Below are 22,609 nucleotides of genomic sequence, written 5' to 3'. Positions count from 1 at the left end.
CATCCTCTCGTCCTCAGTCATCTCCGGGATTTCTCGGAATTTCCAATCCTTTAGCTGTGGAGGACATAGTGACTATGTCTACTTCCACTTCCACTTTGGCAAAAAAAACAGAATATATATACAATATCCTTGAAAAAATATTGCAATATATCTCTGTATCAGTATTTTCTAAGACCCCCGTTACTATGAAGGCTTTGAAAAAAACTAATTTCTTCGTGTCTTCTTTTTGTCAGGCGGCCTCCATGGCGCTGAGCAGCCTAGGCCACGTCTACACAGCCATAGGGGACTATCCGAACGCCCTGGCCAGCCACAAGCAGTGCGTCCTCCTCGCCAAGCAGTCCAAAGATCAACTCTCCGAGGCCCGGGAGCTCGGGAACATGGGGGCGGTCTACATCGCGATGGGGGACTTCGAGAACGCCGTCCAATGTCACGAACAGCACCTGGGGATCGCCAAGGCGCTGGAGAACAAGCGCGAGGAGGCCCGGGCGTACAGCAACCTCGGCAGCGCCTACCACTACCACAGGAACTTTGACAAGGCCATGTCCTACCACACTCACGTTCTGGAGCTGGCCCAGGAGCTGGAGGAGAAGTCCATAGAGATGAGGGCGTACGCCGGTCTGGGCCACGCCGCCCGCTGCATGCAGGACTTGGAGAGGGCGAAGCAGTACCACGAGCAGCAGCTTTCTATAGCGGAGGGTTTGAAGGACAGAGCCGCCGAGGGAAGAGCCTCCTCCAATCTGGGTAGGTTTTTAAAATATTCTCTATTTTTACCAAGACAATAGCATGGTTTTAGATACTACTCAAATGTCTGACTTGTGTTTTTGGAGTCGAGACAAGTCTGTTTTTGCTTGTTTGTGTATCTTGTTTTTCCTGCGACTATTCCGTTTAATAGCTACTCTTGTGAACGATGTCCAGTTGACTTCACAGTGAGTGGCTTATAAAGAAGTAACGCTATCTTAACTATCTTAACTCTCTCAATAATAGGTGATTATAACGAGTTCTAAGCATTTTTACTACAAACATTCAACTCAACCTCCCTGAAGAAGCGGCGGGTAATAATGTGTTGGTCCGATTAATCGACTGTTAAAGACTTTGTTTGGGAATGTGAAAGCATTTTCTTCAGAATTATTTTTGCCAAGTATTAAATCCTGCTGTTAGACTCTCGGTGGTGCAGATACTGGCTTCAAAAACAAAGACGAGAGCAACAACAAAATATCTCATAAATATCCTTGTATAAAAAGTTGGGCTGAAGCTTGGGCTGTGTTTTTGTGTTCTCTATCTTCAACTCTAATTCAGACGATTTCAATGTTTAGTTTCCTTTAAAGCTTTGTATTTGGTTGACTGTGATCACTTTAAAAAGCTACTCATCAAAAGGCAGAAGCAGAATAAATACACTAATATACAGTATATTAAGATTTAACACTATATTATTCTCTCCCGAAGCAGATCTCCAGATGGATTAGTAAAGTCTATTTAGTATAATCTTATCTATTAATTGGTCTATTAACTATACAGTCATTAGATTAGCATTTAATTAACTCTAAATAAAGTATAGTTTCTAAGTCTACCTCCAAAGTTAAATCTAGTATATTATACATAGAAACATAATGGAAAATAGTGAAAATAAGAGATAAAACAAACACTAGATTGGGCCCATTCATGCAGTATTTTTATTTAAGAGATTAAGAGCGTATTACAAAATTATAGACTTGCATTATAGGATAGGGATTGAAAAATACATTTCCTCACTGTGTTTACTGTGACTGTGGTGAAGGTCTTGTCAAGCCAAAATATGATGGGACAACTTGAACTTCAAGTAGGGATATTAAACCAGTAATTACCACAACAGTTTTATTTAACATTATTTGACGTTAAATACATTTTGACTAAATAGTATTCATAAAATAAAAATGAAAAACTGTAGAAATATAGTAAGAAAGTAAAAATAGTTATAAATGTATTTTGAGGGACTATATATACTAATTAGATCTTGACTTGTGAAAAAGAGTAAAACACAAACTCTAGAAACAAAACTTTTGTTTCAGAGTCTTCGTTCTATATAAATAATTCTAAAAAACAAACTCACATCATACATTGGCACAAAGTCTCTAAAATCAAGGAGACACACACATACAGAACACCATCGTCAGAATACTATCAAACATACATAGATGCAAATACACCAACATCTTGTTGTAACCAGTCCAGAGCTATTGCTGATTCAACGTTTTTTTAAGCACTTAATTGTAGTTTTTTCGCAGGTCATGCTATTGTATTTTTACTTTTTTCTCTCTGAAGTTCAGTCCGTGAATATAATCGGTCCAGGAACAAATGAAGTCCAACAGTGACAGTGTTAAATACTCCCTCTTTTTCTTATCTCCTTACTTTCCTGGGTGTTTTGCAAGTCCAGTACTTTTAAAACAAACTTTATTTTAATCAGCTGCTGACTACATTTAAATTAGTTTTTTGTTTCAATTGTTTCCAAGCAATCACAAGTGCTTAAATATATATTTTTTTTACGTCCAGGCCGGCAGATAACTTTCTACAAATATGCATTTTCTTATTAAGCGTATCTTAAATTGTATAGACTTGATGGACTTTATAGATATAAGAAGTGATGAGCAGAAGATTGGAGTTTAATTATCGGTTCATAATGCAATACAAATGACGATTGCTGAGCGTGTAAAATAGATTTATGCTCAATTTAACAATGTCTAACTCATCACACCAATGTCCCATCAAATATCCATTCACCCTGTAAGATAAGTGCTCGGCCGTTTTGTTGCGTTCACCTCAGTAATTACGGCCGATAAAGAATGACTTACGATAGCCATCAATGCTGCAGTGACCCCCGTCTCCTCGCAGCCGCCACGACCAGCAGAATAGGTTTTTAACCTACATGTAAAAGTTTTTATGATGAGCTCGAGGTTCATCATCCAAACATTAATCATAGATGGGTCGTCAACGTAACCCACGTTTGACTGCGATGTACAACTGCTTGTCGTAAACTTCGCTTAAAGTGTTTTATGATTACAACAATGAAATGAATTGATGAGCAACAGAATATGTCGACGAGGCTGGACTTCGCTCACGTTTAGGGAAATGACTCGAGGCTACGAGGACTTCCTGTAAACCAGGAAGTCGATCACACAAGAGCCAATATTTAAGTTTGAATTAAGATATATTTTTTATCAACATACATTCATTTGTTATTTCTACTCACTTTTATTCTTCTATATTTGGGTGATTTTAGGCATTTTAGACCTTTTAACAACTGTCTTTTGCAGCTGTGAAAGGACTAAGTAGAAACTTTAGGATTAATAAAGTAAGTTGATTCTGGTTATGATTTAAAACTATGCAAAAGAGAACCTTAACCTCGCTCTTTTGTTGTCAGTTATATTGTATTTTAAGTAAGTAAGTAAGTAAGTAATTTATATTTGTATAGCACTTTTCCAGACCAGGGTCACAAAACACTTAAACAATCAAAACAATACTCAATAAAATATATACCTAAAAGGTCAAGATAACACTGAGAACAACACAAGAGTTCAAGACAATCGTATAAAATATTTAACTGAAATGATTCGATTGTCTAACTGAAGGCTAGATTTCCGTCTTTATATAAATATTTGGAGTCAAAAAATGTCACTTGTTCACATCATGTCACCAAAGAAATGAGTATATATGTAGTATGCAATCTTAACTGTCTTTCTTTGCAACAAATATTCTCTTCTGGGTAACTTTCAAATTCTTTTTTCATTTTAATAATAACTGTTGTAATCGAACAACATCTTAAAAACCACAACTGAAAACTATTTTTGGTCATTATATACATTTAATTAGTATAGATGTTCATTTTAATCCATTATTTAACTATTAATATTAACACAACTTATCAAAGTTGTATTATTTTATTATGTAACAATGTTATAGTTTTTAAGGAAAATGTTATGTTTAGTTGAATTATTTTACATCCCATATTATATATGAATTGTTTGGCCAATACTTTTTGTTTGGTGTTACATTTTCATTGTCCTGCCTTCTTAGAGATTTTACCCTCATATATACAGGTCATCCTTAATGTCAGCTACAATAATGATCTATCAAAAAATTTGAATAGAATACGTTTATTCAAATAAACATGCTCTGATTCTGAAGTGAAACATTTTTTGTCATTGTTTAGTTGTTGCAATAAATATAACAATAATAATAGTATTATAGTTGAATTCTGGAGTCAGTGATGATGATATTAATGTAAATAACAGTAGAATAAAATACATTTATAAATGTAGTTATCAACTTCTTCATGTTTTACAAAAGCCTGAAATGGAATTAATTTAAATGTACATTTATTTAACATTTTTTCAAAATTTTAGAATTATTTCACACTCCTATCTTTAAATAAAAACGTATGTATACGTATATAGTGTATGAAATACTTCACGGACCTTGGCAAGTTTTCGTTACTTCATTATTTGGTGGACTTCATTTTAATTTTCCCCTATTTTAAAGCTGGTCCTCCTAAGAAAGTATGTTATATTTTCTAGTAAATGTCCACTTCCAGTGCTCCTGTGTGGTCACTGCCCTCAAGTGTATCTGATCCAACCTCTCCAGTGGAACACAAAGCAGTGTTTGCGCCGTGAAGAGCTAATGTTCTAATGACATCACGGCGACATTAAGAGACTAGAGGTTAAACAGTAATGGTGCAGATAACTGATAAAAGTGAGCAGGAGGCAAACCAGCGGGTGACAGTAATGAGATCCGCCAGTCAATCTGGGCCATTACAGTGAAACGGAGGATGTGCTCCCCAGGAAAAAAAGCGTCTTCATATGTCTTATCCGTCTGCTTCGTTCCCTCCTCACTTTTTTGACTGGGCCTTCTTGGTTCTTTAGCGTCTCTTCTCTCACCCCGACCGATGGTAATCTGCAGCTGTCAAGCTCTCAGTAATTGAAAGTGACTTGATGAATCGCTTAATTACCTTTAATAGCTGATTCAAGAGAAGCTGAATAATGAAGATAACGGAGGAAACGAAAGTTGAGGTTGTGCCGAAATCACTCCGTTAATGTTGTTGTTGCTGCTCCTCTTGTTGGAAGCATCGTCGTCTTCTGTCGCCGGCTTTTATAACGGGAGTCGAATGGGCCGACGCGAGAAGAAAAAAAAAAAAAACCAGGACGCTGTTTCAAACCCCGTTTCGCTCAGTGGAATAACAAGCTGTGATGAAAGAGGGGGGAAAACATGGTGTGAGAATTGGGAAGGAGGAAGTTTTCCGAAAGTACAAACTTTTATTATGCCCTCTCAGCTGGTTGTTGGTGTTGTGTGTGATGTGGGCGGAGCGGCCGCCGACACGGCTCCGAGGCTCGGTTCGCAGCGAGATCGCCCGACTTTAATATCCAACCATGATGCCCAGCGGTACCAGCAGACCTGGCTCAGCACACTCTGACCTATAAAGGATATGAAAATCCCGCTTTCCAGGTCCATATATTATTCATTAATTGGCAAGCTCACCCCCCCAGTCAGCACTATTTAATATTGGAGAGGACTGGAGTGGTTTTATATAGTTCACTTATCTTGAAACAGAAAATTCTGTTTTATTTCAGCCTTTCACTTCAAAGACATCGTATATTTGTCCTTTTTATTTTTAAGTACTTCGTCATCGCCGCGACAACACAACTCACCGTAGAAGCAGAGATGTGTATCTGAAGGAAGTAAAAAAAAAAAATCAACTTGAGAAATCTCATGTTACCGACGGCTGGACTCGTGTTTATAGACCACGTTGACCTTTTTGTAATCAAACACTTCCATCTCGCCCTCCTGGAAGCGTGAAGTCTGGGCGGCTGGCCAGAATACGTGTACTGATGGACTTTTTCAAAGTAAAAGTGGAGGGTGTTTGTCAACTTAAGGGTATCATGTTTGTGGCACGACACAGCCACTATAAGGAACCTTTCTTTCACAAGCTAACTGATGTGCTCATCTAACCAAACAGCTCCTTCTTGTCCACAGTTCATTTTAACGTAACTTTTTTTGGAATGTAATACCTTAAATTGTCCTACCTAATGACATGTACTGCGTCTACTTAAATTTATTTCCAAGGAAAACTCTCGTTAAAACAGCTGAAAAATAATATATTTTCCCTTGTGTTATCGTCAAGGTGACAAATGTATTTGTGGTATCCCTTCTGTTGCCTCTGGGTCAAAGAGAACAACCTCCACCACTGCATATGTATTTATGGAAGCCAGTGAGGGTCAAGACAATTGAATATCAACTTAAACGCCAACAGTTCCCGCTCTAAAAACGACCATCTATCCAATTAACCGAACACAAGCCATGGTTATCTTGCTTTGTGTTTTTGTTTTGCTACTTCCAAGCGACTTCACAGCGATCGTCTAATGAACGCATTGTTACCGTATCACACATATGTTGTCACTGGTGAATAAATGATGAGCTGGTTATGAAATATTCAGCAACACATCGGATAAAGGCCGGATAATTAACAACATGTGAATAGATTATGAAGCGAGAGCGATCGTAAGAACCCAGCAAATCATATTATCATCTTTTTTTAAATGCATATATTTCACAAATAAATGGTTACTTCTCACGCTGTAGGTACGAGTGTAGAAGTAGGTCGTTGTTGTTATTAGCTTGAAGCCGAAGGCTGTGACAGAGGTGCACTTTAAACATGCACACATGGCAACAATAGAAACACGCCTTCCTAAATTAAATATAAACATGCTAATATACACGAGACATGTTTAATTCACGGTATCTCAACATGGTAGCTGAACATGTTAGAAGTAGGTATACATATGAACTTGACTGACTAGAGTAATCAAAAGATGACTGAGATAATATATTGACCTACATATTACTAAGTATTGTTTGCAAGATTCATATAATTTTGCAACAAAGCGTTAACCTTTACCTCCAGGCTGTGCTAACCTTTAGTAATGATTGGATATCCAGCAGTATTTCTAATTAAGCTTTTTTTATTTATTTCTGTTTAACCTGGAACTTCCATCTGAAATCATTAAGCAGGAAATGTTCCGTTAATATTTCATTATTTTTCATAGATCTTTTTCTCCAAGAAAGTTGCTACGATTCTAACCATATTGATCATTCAAGAGAATATTTATTCATTTCATTCATTTTTTTTCATTTAAAAGTACGTCTTTCTTTAAATATAAATGTGTTATTCCCTTTGATTTATGCTCTTTACATTTTGGAACTTTGTTATCTCTTTGCACTTTGTTATCTCTTCGCGCTTTGTTATCTCTTTGCACTTTGTTATTTTTTTTATCTGAACTTTGTTCTTGTTCTTGCTTAACTTTTGTACCTTCTATTGTCTGCTGTGAATTGGAAATATAATTTCATGAAAGAGATCTCCACAGGGATTAATAATAAAGTCCATCCATCCATCCATCCATCCATCCATCCATCCATCCATGCATCCATCCATCCATCCATCCATCCATCCATCCATATATATTTGATCGTTTTTTATTATTATTTTCGCAATTTTAATTCTATTTATATATATTTATATTTATTACGTAATTCCGCATTCATATCAAAATGATGGAACTCCCAATATCATATAGAAAAAGAAAAAAGTATAACAAAATAAATCCATTCAGTCTACCATTTCTTTCTGCTTATTCCCTTTTTTAATTTACATTTTTTATCTGATTTAAGTGTGATGTGGACTTCATGAAATATCCATCAAAGTCCACTTCTTAGCTGATTATTGAGACAGATTTTAAGATTAATCAGATCCACTTCGGTTTGTGGCTGCTTTTTTAATTAAAATTAAATGGAACTTGGATTTAAGGGGTTCAAATCCTGATTATAAGAATCCTAGATTAGTTAGTTATACTCCTGACTGATCAAAAGATTATTTTCTTTATTTATCCCGAGGAATTGAGAAAATCTCACTCACACTTTTTTTGATCTTATAGCTACTTGAATTTAAAAAAATAAATCTGTTAGATTCTTTTCAAGATAAAATTCAAATACTGTGAAATAAATTAGATTTTCTTGCTAAATGTTTGCACGGGGGTGGTAGTTGTCCAGAGGTAATGTTTGATTGTTGAGTCAGCGTCTTTTAAGCTTTGATAAATCTCCATCATTCTCTGAGCGAGGCTCATTTATTCGTCCATCAGCGACTAACTGTGAAATCGATTGTTGTCAGGATTGTTTAATTGTCGCAGCCGTGTCGACAAAACAAGATTCAATTCTACATTTCATTTCTCAAACATCGAGAAAACACTCGAGCGGTTCAAGTTGTCAAGTAGCAGGTTATTTCCCCTCGGTCTCATTTTCATTTGAACACCAGGAAGAAGCAGGTTTTTAAACATCCATCATGGCGTCTTATCTGCTCCGCGCAGGTATTGTCGTGTTTGTGTTGATAGGAAATCAAAAAAAAAAACGAGGCGGGTGAACAAAGCTGATATTTAGGTTTTGTAAGAAAAAGCGGAGGCTGATGTCCTGTTGTTTTTCTCCTCCTAATGAACCACTAACAATCCCCCCAAAAATCCTCTGATACTTTGTTGTTTTTCTGCCTGTTGTTTTCGTCTTTCTGGTGTTCGGCTTTTGTGAAAATCAGCAGAATACAATCCCGGGGGGGTCCAGATAAATGGAGGCAAAAAAAAGCTTAATTAGGATTCATTTTCTTTTTAACCTCTAGCTGTAAAGGTTGACGGCAGAAGTTCTGACCTGACACAATGAAAATGTATGTATTTATATCTAAATCTTAAGGTTTCTAGATAAAAGTTGCTTTAAATCATCTATTATTATTCAATCTTCACTTTTTCAATTCTGACTTATTGTTTTGCTTCTCCGTCGTCCAGACAAGCCCGTGTCAGTGACGCGTGGAAATGACTTTCCGAGAGTGCAGCTTGTAGATATATCATCAGTCTGGCTGCGAAGAGTTTGGAATTTACAGAGGAATTGGGCCTAATGGCCCAGACGGGGTGAATGAAAACAGAAAAATCAGCAGAAAGAGCTAAACAAATACAGGAAAAGTGCGCTCGGATGGGGACGGGGGGGTGACATCTTGCTCCCTGGATTAATGGATGACGGTGATGTCGAGCAAATATTAGCTGATCTGCAGCGGAGACCAGATGACGAGAACAACGGATGATTAAGCTGTGAAGTAGTGGAGGCAGGATTTGAACCTGCTGTTCATTTTTAGATCAAGCTTTTTCTGTCTGACCTCCAATTGTGTTTGCGTCATGCTTGACGGAATATTGAGAGACGAATGTCAGCACCAGAGACAATGTCCTCCTTGTTTCTTTATCGTGGCCCATAAGGGTCGTCCGTCTTCTGTTTTCTTCTCCTGTTCATCCAACTCTTGTAGACGACTTTAATAGAGCAGGTTCCCAACCATCAAACGCTTGTGTTGACCCTTGTGTTATCTCTGGGTCAAGCTGACCCGGTGTTTCCTTGAAATACACATGCAGTGGTGGAGGTCATTCACCTTGACTGAGTGGCAACACAAGGGATACTACAAACACATTTGTTTCCAAGGACTCTGGGTCACCATGACCCCGAGACAACCCAATAGTTTCTGAATATATCATTATGATACTATTATTGATTTTCTTTTCAAGTTCATTATAATGGGACCTCGTATCAGTGGTTCATAATACATATATAATTTGGGGAAAAAACTACAGTTAGTTTAATCCTCTTTTGCTCCCCTTATCCTCAAAAGTAGAGTTAAAATATAGCTATGAAGAATAAATTTATCCTCACGGAAACATTGAAAAAAAATCTACTAAAAGAGAATACAGTTTATTTGTATTGGTCAGACTGTGTATCTTCGTATTTCCCACACTCTTATTCCATCCTCAGTCCCTTTATCTTTTTCTAATCTATTCATTTACCTCATTCTTTTTTCAAACACAATATTTTTTTTATCTGGTATAACCTTTCCAACTTCATTCGTCTAACACATGACAATAAACCAAATATTTAATGCCTGCTTCATTAAACATTTTGCTACTTAAACACTGATTTCACTATCAGATCCAGAGGCGCTTAAATCATATTTTAAATCACACTTTATGACTGGTGGCTGGGGTTGCCAGATTGGGTGTTTTCCATTATATGTTTAGCCCAGTTTGCAGTGATTTCAGGCTCTGTAGAAATCTGGCAACCTATTGAATTAAGACGAAGTAACAAACACCAGAATAAACTTGTTCAGAGTAAATGTCATCAGGCAAAATAAGGTACATTCAGTTCATGTTCACCCAAAATACTGAATGCGTTCTGACACAAAACTTGCCGTCATTGACTTTGTCTGCAGAGGTTGTAAAATGCTATTAAAATAACTACACAAAAAGTAACATTTTTTCATTGATGTTTGTCCGCTCGTCTGTGCCTCCTGAGTGGCAGCAGACGTGCGATCGAGAAGCACTCAGGAGGTAAAATAACCCAAAATCATGTGATGTTCAGCTGGAGACGACACATGTACTCATCCCTCTGCCGCGTCCCACCTCTGATCTCACATTAAGCTGCTGAATTAATAAAAAATGAAGAGTTTCTGGCGACATTTTCACAGACTGTTTGTGAAAATCGGCGTGAAATCTTTTTTTTTCTGTTAGCGATATGGAGCCGTCTGTTCACTTAAGGTGTGTCAGATGATGGTGCTGTGACAGTTGGGGAGGTTGAGGGGGTCGGCCGCTCAGCCAGTGATGCCGGGGTGCGTCTCTCTGTCCGTTGGCTGACCACCCGCTCGGCGTGAATCTATCTATCTATCCGTCCCATATCCTATTTTATCCGCCTGCTTTCCTTCTCTGTGTCAGCCAGGCGGCGGGAGATATCGGTGTCTGAGACTTAAGGATTTGGTAACTTAATGGAAGACTCTGGCTCCGCCCCCTTATCCTTCTGCAGAACCCTGGAGGGTCTGATGTCTGCCTTGGCTCGATACCTCCCCCAACAGATTACACTACCGTATGTTGAGCTCCGGCAATTAAAAGGAGACAAAGAAAACAAGCATGGATATCTTGAAACACAGCGATAATAGTACATTTTGAAATAAATAAAGGCTGATGGCGCAAGTTAGATGTTATTTACTAGAGCAGAAGTGTTATTTTGTATAACTTTTTAAAATCTGTTATAAAATCTTTCTTTAAATCTTTTGATTATCCACTTAAGTCGTTTTTAGTGGCAATAAATACGCCCCAAAATGACAAAAGCGGTCGACAAAAGTCCTAAAACAAAAACCCTATAATCCTATTTCAAGACTACTAATGAATATAGAAATAAATGCAAAATAAAACTGCTAGTTTCAACATCATCTTTGACTTCATGAGGGCCACATAAATACATTCAAAGGGCCATACTTTGAACTAGGGCTCACCAACCTTTCTGCTTCTCTAAGGGCACTGAGTGAACCGAAGGACTTCCATCAGTTTGTCACTGAATTCGGAAACAACTTAATACATATCCTTATGGATGATGAATGATATTCCTCTAATACTCTAATCAATTTATTTCATAATTTGGTTCCCGCGGGCAACAAGTTGGTGACCCCTGAAGTAGAAGCTATGGATTCTTTCTTTTTTTTGTTTATCTGGGGGTTTTTTGGATCATAAAATGAGAAAAAAAAATACACATTTTCTCAAAACTATTAGTGTCCGCTAACAGCAGGATCTGTTTTGGGTTGAGTCTCCTCAGCTCTCACTACACGCATCGTCCACAGAAGCTGCAACGATTTCTTCAACCCAACACCATTCCTCAAAGTCACGATGGCAGCAGATCCTTCTGTGTACAGCCGGCTGTGTAATGAAAAGTGACAACACGTCACCATGCTTTTAATGTCTTTGGTTCTGGGGGAGCTGGGGGGGACTCGCTCGCTATTTATGCTTGTGTTTAATCCTGGTTCTTCTCCGACTGTGCGTTTTATAATTTAATAAGTTACAGTGGAGTGTAATCGGCAAAGACGGCTGAAGATTAAGTGGATTAGAAGCGTTTTGCGGAGGACACCTTCCGTTGGACGATGAGCAGAGCAGGATGATAGAGAAGAAGCGGGTTTTTCACGCCTTAAGCGCTGCCTCAGGCTTATGGTGATGTTAATGTCTGCTTTTTAGCCCTTCGTCAAACTCCAAATCCATTTTCATTCCGAGGAATTTCTTTCCTGCTTTTTTACTCCAGATATCACTACATAGTGGTTCCCTTTTATACTGCTTGTTATAGTTGTTTATTATACGTTTTCTAATTTTGTATTACTAAACAATAAGATAATATATACATATCAAGGTCAAATCAATATGAAACTTTTTTTTTTTATTGAGAGCTTACAATGTTGTGGCATCATAATAGCTTTCTTATATAATTCTTTGGAATTTAACTAATAAATCAGTTTTTATAAATGTTATTGTATAAAAACTTTGATAAACAGCAGGCACAACCTTCTTTCTTTTTTTTATTGGGCAGTCAATCTTGTGATCTAACAGCACTCGGAGCAAAGATCAGTCTTTATTTATTGACTGCATTTATTAAAAGTAAGTTCTGGGAACAAAAATGTGTCCAAAAAGTAATTTTATGTGGCCTAGAGGAGATCTGAATACCTATATTGTTATCAAAATCAAATGCAAAAATAACTTAAATAGCATGACAACGATACCATCTACAACTACAATGCATTTCGAGTCAAACATCAAATATTTGAACAGAGATTTATGCCAAAATGATTCTCCATAAGTAACAAAACAAGTTAAATACATTTTTTGTTTTGCTCTTAAAAAAATGCCAGTTAAAGACTTGAATATAAACTAAACTCATTTTATTAACCATTGGGAGTGTTTGTAGCATCTAGTTTTATCCAATTGCACATCCTTGCTTTGTACCATATCATATTTTTCTAAGGTAAGGTAGAACTTTATAAATTACTTATTTATTATTTATTTATTTATTTCTACGGAAGACTACATCCTGGTCTTCTCCACGTCTGCCAGGTTCATCGTCCCTCTGCCCTTCTTTATTCATTAAAATTCTATGATATAAATATGAGACTCACAATTCAAAATGCTAAAAATCCCACTTCATTCAAAATGATCTGTTAATGGGAGGATATATATATATATATATATATATATATACAATAATACATAGACTTCAATACTCACTATTGTCATTGAACAGAGTTGCAAGTTTAAAACATTGAGCTAAAAAGTACAAAAGCTAAAAAGTTTGAGATACGAGACACAAATAAATATATGTATACGGTCTATGGCAGGACATACATTTATTCAGCGTCTGAGTTGCATCTCCTCCTCCCTCTGGTTCTGAAGCATGGCTCGCATAGCAATTAGTCTTCACTGTTGACCCGGTGATTAAGAGGTTAGATCAGGTTGTTACACTTCCAACTGAGAACATGAGCAAACACACTGTAGATCAGCTCCGAGCTTGTTGCTCTAGAGTCGTGACCTGAATTTAAGTAGTCACCGATACTCAGCTATTTTGTACTTGAATCCAAATATGTCGAGACAAGAGCTGAGCCACTGGTTCAGCCATAACAAAATAACATTCATAGTGTTTTCTTTTTTAATTCACTATTAAACCGACATATTTTTTTAGCTGAACTACTTTAACTATTCCAAAAAATTATGATTTTATTATTGTTCTGTTATTGACCTAAGAACACGGGTCAACACTTCCCGAAATATCCTAAAAATAAAAAATACCTTCATGTCTAGAGGTATCTCTATTTTAGATGTTTTAGTAATGTTTATTGTTTTGTGAATTGAATTTGTCCTACGTTATTGAACACACCAGTCAATGCTGGTGAAACTTATTTTGAAAACAACATTTAGTCCAATTTTGATTCAACAACAATATGTTATTATATTGTCATGACACCAGGGTTGTCGTCCTATTTACCTTGAATAAAATGTCTTTACAAAAAGTAAATCACTGATGGAAGCAATGCTAATGCTAAAGATGCTAAACTGTAGCTTGTTTAATAAAAACTACAAACATCTGCTGTATTTTTTTTATTAACTACACGTAGTAAGTAAGTAAGTAAGTATTTTCATTTGTATAGCACTTTTCCAGACCAGGGTCACAAAGCGCTTAAACAATCAAAACAATATTCAATAAAGTATATACTTTAAAGGTCAAGATAAAACTGATAACACAACAGGAGTTCCAGAAAATCAAGGAAAAGCCTGAAAAAATAAAAACGTCTTAAGATGTTTCTTACTTAGTGTGTGATCCATTGTGTTGCCTACATCCAAGTGTATAATACTTCCAAAACAATAGTAAAAGTGTGAATAATCTTTGATGTCCTCTAATGTCACGTGGATATGTGCTAGCAAACGGCGTACAGCATATCGCCTGTAGACCACTTATAAAGTCCACTTATTGCTTTTTATTGGCTTTAATTTCCTTTAAAACGAGCCGACGGCCAAAATGTGCTCGTTTAGCTGATACTTTTTTAAGCTCACCCTCGACGCTCGAGCACAGCGTTTCGGAGAACAAGGGTGAAATAAAAGTTAAAATCACAGATGGTCATAATTAATTCCTTCATCCCAAATACTCCCCACAAGCCGTAAAATCGTCTTTTCCAATCGGTGCCTTCCCTTCCGCTCCGGTCCCAGAACCGTCGCCGGTGTCCTATCGCAGCCGCTACGATTGCTGACTCAGCAGAATATACGAAGGGCGGACACGATTCTGTGGATGAAGGAGTGGACGATTTGCCTCGCGGCAGATTCCTCCGTCGAGCCTGCAGACGTCCAGAGCTAAAATGTTATCTGTGCAATTATTCTCGGTGGAAGATGGAGACGGAGGAATCTTTTTTTTTTTCTTATCCGAGGTGGACATTTTTGTGACCTAACTTTTCTGTTCAAAGTGCAACTCTGGAGGTTAAAATGCAATTTCTAAATAAAAAGTGGTTTTGCATTTAGGCTGAGATCAATGGCGTTTATTGTCTCTCCGCACTTATCTCTTTCTACCAGCTTTCTGTTTTCTATAAACACACTCCCACACTTTGCCTCTGCCTTTTTCGTGAACCTTTATGACCCTGTTGAACGAACGAAGCAATCCCCCAAACACACCATCGAAACAAAAAGCATACGCTATCATAATAGTCTTGTCTGGTTTGATGGTAGCGTCGCACTTCGTTTTAACGACTGTAATTGTGCTGAGTAAACAGAACAGATAATTGGGAGAACGTATTGTAACAGATGACTTGTTTTGTTCAGGAAGTGCTGAGTGGGCACTTAAATCTTTTTTTTTTTTCAATTATAAGTTTTGCCCTGAAGAAATGTCTAACCTTCCATTTCTCTTCTCTACCCCTACAGGCATCATTCACCAGATGAAGGGCGACTACGAGACTGCACTGAAACTCCACAAAACGCACCTGGCCATTGCGCAGGAGTTGAACGACTACGCCGCCCAGGGCCGGTCGTACGGTAACATGGGTAACGCCTACAACGCCCTGGGGGCCTTCGACCAGGCGGTCCGCTACCACCGGCAGGAACTGCAGATCTCGATGGAGGTCAACGACCGGGCGTCGCAAGCGTCCACGCACGGCAACCTCGCGGTGGCATACCAAGCCCTGGGCGCTCATGACCGTGCTCTCCAGCACTACCAGAACCACCTGAACATCGCCCGCGAGCTCAGAGACGTCCAAAGTGAAGCCCGGGCTCTGGGGAACCTCGGTAACTTCCACTGCTCTCGTGGAGAGTTCCCTCAGGCGGTCCCCTACTATGAACAATACCTGCGCTTGTCCCCCGACCTGCAGGACATGGAAAGCGAGGGCAAGGTTTGTCACAATCTTGGGTACGCCCACTATTGCTTGGGCAACTACCAGGACGCTGTCAAGTACTACGAGCAGGATCTGGCACTGGCGAAGGACCTTCATGACAAACTGAGCCAGGCGAAGGCGTACTGCAATCTAGGTCTGGCGTTCAAGGCCCTGGGGGACTTTGCGAAGGCCGAGGAATGTCAGAAATACCTGCTGTCGCTGGCACAGTCCTTGAACAATGCACAGGCTCGTTTCAGAGCTCTCGGAAACCTGGGGGACATATTCGTCTGCAAGAAGGACGTGGCTGGAGCCATTCAGTTTTATGAGCAGCAACTGGCGTTAGCTCACCAGGTATGAAGATTTGTTGACTTGTTTTTACCTCAAGTTTCACAGCAAACTGTATAAAAGGATCCCTGGTTCAGTATAAGGTCTTTATGTCAATTACATTATGACTACGAATTAGGTGCTGTTTCCAAGGCAACGGCAATGATTGAATCCAACATCTTTGGAAACCAAACTGGATACTTTCAGTGACGATTCCTGCTTGTGGTATTATTACTGAATATGGTACCGGTTATCTAGGACTCTACAATCCTAGTTATTGTACAAAGCTTTTATTACTCTTGTGTAACGCATGTGTAAAAGTATCTGCTCAATTTTTGATATCTTACTGTACGAGTGTGCAACAACAAGGTTCTCTGGTTTTGGTTATTTTTTTTAATTTTCTTGATCGGGAAAACCTTTGAGGAGTTACCTTAATTTGAAATTCTTGTGAGTAAGTAAGTAATTTTTATTTATATAGCGCTTTTCCAGACCAGGGTCACAAAGCGCTTAAACAATCAAAACAATATTCAATCAAGTATATACTTTAAAGGTCAAGATAAAACTGATAACACAACAGGAGTTCCAGAAAATCAAGGAAAAGCCTGAACAAATAAAAACGTCTTAAGATGTTTCTTGAAGGAGTCAGTAGATCATCAAACACAGAGGGAGGAAGATCGTTCCAAAGCTTAGGAGCAACAGGCTGGAAGGATTTCTCTCCTCTGGTCCTCACAGATCCACAGACCTCAGAGCCTGAGCTGGGGTGTAAGGCTGGATCAGATCAGTGATGTAAGGAGGAGCCTGACCATGAATAGATCTGAAAGTAAGAACCATAATTTTAAAGTTGATCCTGAAAGAAACTGGAAGCCAGTGAAGAGTTTTAAGGATTGGAGAAATGTGAGTTCTTCTACTAGAGCGGGTCAGAATTCTCGCTGCAGAGTTCTGAATCAACTGCAGGTGAGACAGTTCCTTCTTGTTAAGACATGAAAACAAACTGTTGCAATAGTTCAGGCGAGAAGACACAAACGCATGGATTACAAGCTCCAGATCATGTTCCGACAACATTTTTTCAAGTTTAGAGATTTTTCTCAGTTGAAGGAAACAGTTTCTGGTCAGTTTTCTGCAGTGTCGAACAAGAGACATGTCTTTGTCGAATACAACACCCAGGTTTTCTCAGGCTCGGTCTTGTGTCAAAACCTGTTGACTGTAGATAAAGGGTTAAGGTAAAAGTAAAATAAAGTAGAAATCAATCATAGTCTCCATCATCTGTTTCAGGTGAAGGAACGCCGGATGGAGGCCTGCGCCTACGCCGCCCTGGGCGCCACCTACAGACTCGTCCAGAAATACGACAAAGCCCTGGGCTACCACACGCAGGAGCTGGAGGTGTACCAGGAGCTGGGCGACGTGCCGGGAGAGTGCAAAGCCCACGGTCACCTGGCGGCGGTCTACATGGCTCTGGGGAAGTACGCCATGGCTTTCAAGAGCTACGAGGAGCAGCTGGAGTTGGGACGGAGGCTGAAGGACCCCGTCGTGGAGGCCCAAGTGTACGGGAATATGGGCATAACCAAAATGAACGTGGGCGTGATGGAGGAGGCCATCGGCTACCTTGAGCAACAGCTGGCCACTTTGCAGCAGCTGAGCGGGAACGAGGCAGTAATGGACAGAGGGAGAGCGTATGGTAACCTGGGAGACTGCTACGAAGCTCTGGGAGACTTTGAGGAAGCCATCAAATACTATGACCAGTACTTATCGGTCGCCCAGAGCCTGAATCGAATGCAGGACCAGGAGAAGGCCTACAGAGGGTTGGGCAACGGACACAGGTGAGAATTTCTCATTCTTAACCTTAAATCCCCCTCATAAAGAAACCTCTCCTCATGATGCTCCATCAGCCACAACCACACAAAGTGGCATTAGTTATGCACGAGTTCACGAGGGAATAACTGACATCACACACGCCCGCCTCTCATCTCCCAACAAGTCTTTGTCAAGTGCATATGTTGTCCCACAGCGTTAATTAAGATGAAGACTTCTCTTCTTTTTAGGCTTACATTCAAGAGGAAGTTAAGCCACTGTTGCTGTGAGTCTGTTTGAAGGCCGCCTGATGTAAAGCAGAGCTCAGTCCCAGATTGATGGAACTGATGTTCAATTATGAGAGACGAGCTTTTTTAACAGGAGCTGAGAAATATTTCTAAGAAATGAGCCAAACCTACATTTTTGTCATCTGTCTTTTTTACTGATGTAAAGTTTATTAAACGATTACATTTATTATTAGCTTTGATATATTTCATATTTAATCTTAAAATCCAGTCAGTTCACTAAACTAAACTAAACATCGCAACACTATTACGTCAGATATAGTGTGCGGCCCGTGGGCCTAATGCGATCTGGACCCTTGTGAGAAAACTGTAAAACTTATGGTAATAGTGTATTTTTAAGGTCCTTAATACTATTTTATGTTTCCTTCCCTATATATGAAATGCTAGTTAAATGCTAAAAGATGGTAAGTAAGTAAGTAAGTAATTAGTATTTATAAAGTCAAGTACATACTGTAGGGTTAGCTTAAGTTAAAATTACTTTAAGGGCAACTAATGTGTTGATTTAAGTGTGTCTTAAATAAATATTGAACCTCTATTGTACTCATCAGTATGTGTCTGTTTGTACAAAACTCTTCTCTTCGAAATATTTACATTAGAAAATGTACTTATGCCCCGCCCACTGGAAATTTTACCACGCCCACTCTGCTTTGATTGGTCAAGCATTGAGATTTGTCCCTGCGTGTCACCAATCCTCATAGGTTTTCACATCCAAGGGACTTGTTGTATCAACAAAGCGGGATGTAATTACTGAAGGAGGAGTGAAGACCATTTTAGTCATTATGGACTTCGCTCTCGTAACCTCTTGTTCGCCAAGATTTCAGACAGGGGAGAACTTTATAAGTAATGAGTTCAAAACTTTGTCATGATGAGGGACTTACTTAATCTTGGAGAAAAAGACTTCAACATTTGAAACATTTGATTGAGTCAAGTGATTTGGGTTAAAAATAATTTTCCATTGAAATAAAAAACAAAACAAATTTAACAGCATTACAAACATATGAACAACAAAGGCTTATACAAAAAATACATTTAAAAAGAAAATAAACCTCAAAACTAAAATATCTGCTGAAAGAAGTTAAAAAGATGAAATTATGGAAACAATAATTATTTAATATATTTTAAATATGGTATGGATTTTAATGAAATTGGATTTTCAATCTTTTAATTTCTTCCCACTTTTAATTTTCAAAAAGAGCATTTGGGAAATCTCCCTTGCTTAGAATGTTATACATTTGGTTTAAATCTCATCACAATTGGAGGTATTTTAGTTTTTAAAGGGGTCTCCTGCCTCCCTTGTCCCCCCTTTTTACCCTTCCCTCTATAACCTTCACTGAAAGATCTATTAATATGTTTACATATACTTATTAAATAAAACATACAATTGTTATATAACCAGAAGATGGTCAACCCCCCTAGAATGAAATGAAAATGAAGTTTTAATTAACCATGGTTGCCTGTGAGGAGATTGTCTAGAGGCAAAAATAATTGTGACGTTCCCTGGAGTTTAATGTCTCGACCTTTCATCATCTTGTTTAAAGCAGACTGTAGTTACAGTGTTGCATCTGCTGCTTCATCTCGAACTTTTGCTACTTATCTCAACATTTTATCTGGAGTTAATGAACTAAGTTGAGATAGTTTTTTGCTCATTGCATTTCTCTGTGTCTCTGCAGGGCCATGGGGAACCTTCAGCAGTCACTGGTGTGTTTCGAGAAGCGTCTGGTTGTCGCCCACGAGCTGGGGGGTTGCGGAGGGAAGGCCCAGGCTTACGGGGAACTGGGAGCCCTTCACAGCCAACTGGGTAACTACGAGCAGGCCATCTCTTGTCTGGAGCGTCAGCTGGCTATCGCTCGCGACACCCACGACCGGCTGCTGGAGGGCGACGCCAACTGCGGCCTGGGCGCCGTCTATCAGGCGATGGGCGAGTACGAGACGGCCCTGCGGTGCCACCAGAGCGACCTTGAGATCGCCGAAGAAACCGGGAGCCCGGCCCGCCAGGCCCGGGCGTACGGGAACCTGGGCCTCACGTACGAGTCGCTCGGGAACTACGAGCGCGCCGTGGTGTTCCAGGAGCAGCACCTGAGCGTGGCGGCTCAGACTAATGACTTGGCGGCCAAGACTCTGGCCTACGGCAGCCTGGGGAGGACACACCATGCACTTCAGAACTACTCCCAGGCCGTCATGTACCTCCAGGAAGGTGAGTGAATCGCAAGGGAGACAGGAGAAAGGATTGCCTTTGTTACCGGAGCTGATCGGCTTAGAATCCTTGAATTCATGAATATGAAATTCAGAGCCTATTTATCGCTAAGCTTTTTTTCCCACATTTTTTATACAACTTCCGTGTGTTTGTGTGTCATCCTGCGTGTGTTTAGGCTTTTGTGACTTTGAGTTTTAAGTGCACCTTGGTATTATGTTACAACATATTGTTGTACAATCTTTACTGCATTTCGGCATTTAAACAAACCTATCAAAATTCATGCAGAGACGGTCTTTTCCCGTCTGCTCGTCACAGCTCTATATCTACTTTCCTCAGAGGGCTTTTTGCAGCGAGCTGCCAACAAATGTGCTCGCGCCGCGGCTGACAGACTCCTGCCGCTCACGTGTCAAAGTCTCCAGTGGATTATGGTAAAATAAAAACTGCAGCAGTCCCTCTCAAAAAGTCATTATCTTTGTCCAGAAAGTGCTCGTCACAGTGGATGTGATAAGTGGAGGGTCCATAAATGTGAGCGCTAAATGTGCGTACCACCCTCCTGGTTTATGCCCACTGACAAGCTCATTCGCCCGCACCCCCCGCCGTGTTATGACCTCCGCTCTGTTTGAATCCGAGCAAAATTGCCGCTTCTGTACCCTGGCAGTGGTATACTTCAACCGGTGGGGAGTTAATGCAATGCAACAGGCCTGCGTCTCCTTTACCTCCAGCCTGGCTGCTCTATTAGAATAAGCTACAGTTTCTGCAGACTTCCCAGTACCGATGGAAGCAGAGTCGACAGGTCACTCCGCCTTCACCGTGTCCCACTGTAGTCGCCCTCTGCTGTCCTTGTGTTGTTTCTTGCTGTTTTCTCCTCACTGTGAAAAAGAACAACACTTGACAGCCAATTATTTCGAGTCCAACATACCCGGAGTGAAGAATTGGCAAGATTTTCTTGTTCGATTCTTTTGTTTTTTTCTGCTGAATCTGTAAAAATCGTTTTTTTTCTCCCCCAATTCTTATTTGAAACAGATGAAAGAATAGGATACATGGCCACACCAATAGGAATTTGCAATTTGCACTTTAATAGGGACTTTTTTGTTATTTGATCGTCACCGTTTGTTGATTCAAACATACAATACTGAAGATTTAAGCAAAATTATACATTTAAAGTTCAACTTATAGAAAATAATAACCATATGTTCTGTTGGATGATTGCATGTACTATCATAAGCCTTTAAAAAAGTTACTCTTTCAACATTTAAAAACGTTATCAAGCTCCACTCAGATACGCAACCATTTTAGTCAAATAACACTAACCCTTTACGGTGAATACTTCTGTTTCTATCACAGCTGAATTAAACACTTCAATTCAGCTCAGCTCAGCTCCAGCTGTAATCTTTGAAAATCATCTAGTTGGTTTTCCAAATATAAATTACTTATTTACCTACTTTGAGAATTAAATCAATTGTATTGTAAATATCTTAAAGACATGTTGCTATAACTAGAGCTCTGCGATCCAGATGCAACTTAAATTACTCTCTAGTCTTTTCGCATCATGAAAAAAATCTCTACAAGTTAATGTAATTCATTTAAAGGCATAACAAGTTTGCCGAACGCTTCCCCTAAATGTTGAGGTAGAGCAAGATAAGCATGATGCATACAGTAAATCGAACCAATGCAATATCGAGTGATATGACTGTATATTTGTGTCCCTTATGTTGTAGTGTTAAAACTACAAACAGATTATTTTTATCACTATTCTTTTCGTTCTTTTTTAACATTCATTCACACTACACTATTTCAACTCTAAAATTAAGTTGATAGTTGTAGCTTTGTGTCTTTTAATTTTCTTCTCCATTTCATTTGTTACTTTTTTATGTATTTATTATCAGTCGATGTAAATTTAAAATATAATTAAGTGCCTTGATTTGTTTTTCTCCCCAGAGTTCTTTGATTATTAAAATAATTTATTTTTAAATAAAATGAATGCATATGCTGCCAGATTAAAATGTGTACTGATATTTTTTTTATTATCCTTCGGTTTATATATTAATAACCCATCATTTAAAAGCTCAATTACGTTTTTATTATATTATATTATTACTTAATTATATTCATCGCGGACAACAATGTATACTTTTTTTTTTTATTAAACAATAATATTATGTGTCCTTTCAGGAAATTAAATTGCTATCCCTTCAGTGGACTCAAATATGCTGATTAATTTTGTATTTACTAAGTAATTGGTCAGTG

General features: G+C 38.8%; 1 protein-coding gene across 3 annotated transcripts in view; it reads left to right on the top strand.

Moving 5' to 3' along the window:
- Positions 1-22,609, top strand: part of ttc28 (tetratricopeptide repeat domain 28) — a 261,955-nt gene that overhangs the window by 206,768 nt on the left and 32,578 nt on the right. For all 3 annotated transcript variants that reach the window (XM_087794936.1, XM_087794931.1, XM_087794942.1), the window contains 4 exons: positions 234-741; positions 15,306-16,102; positions 17,348-17,892; positions 19,839-20,362. In XM_087794936.1, the coding sequence (XP_087651062.1) occupies positions 234-741; positions 15,306-16,102; positions 17,348-17,892; positions 19,839-20,362 (2,374 nt within the window). The remainder of the gene's footprint in view (positions 1-233; positions 742-15,305; positions 16,103-17,347; positions 17,893-19,838; positions 20,363-22,609) is intronic.

The sequence above is a fragment of the Callionymus lyra genome, chromosome 1 (assembly GCF_982586985.1).
Source record: "Callionymus lyra chromosome 1, fCalLyr1.hap1.1, whole genome shotgun sequence".
Taxonomy (NCBI): domain Eukaryota; kingdom Metazoa; phylum Chordata; class Actinopteri; order Syngnathiformes; family Callionymidae; genus Callionymus; species Callionymus lyra.
Note: the sequence above shows the minus strand (reverse complement) of the source record. Positions and strands in the feature narration are given on the sequence as shown.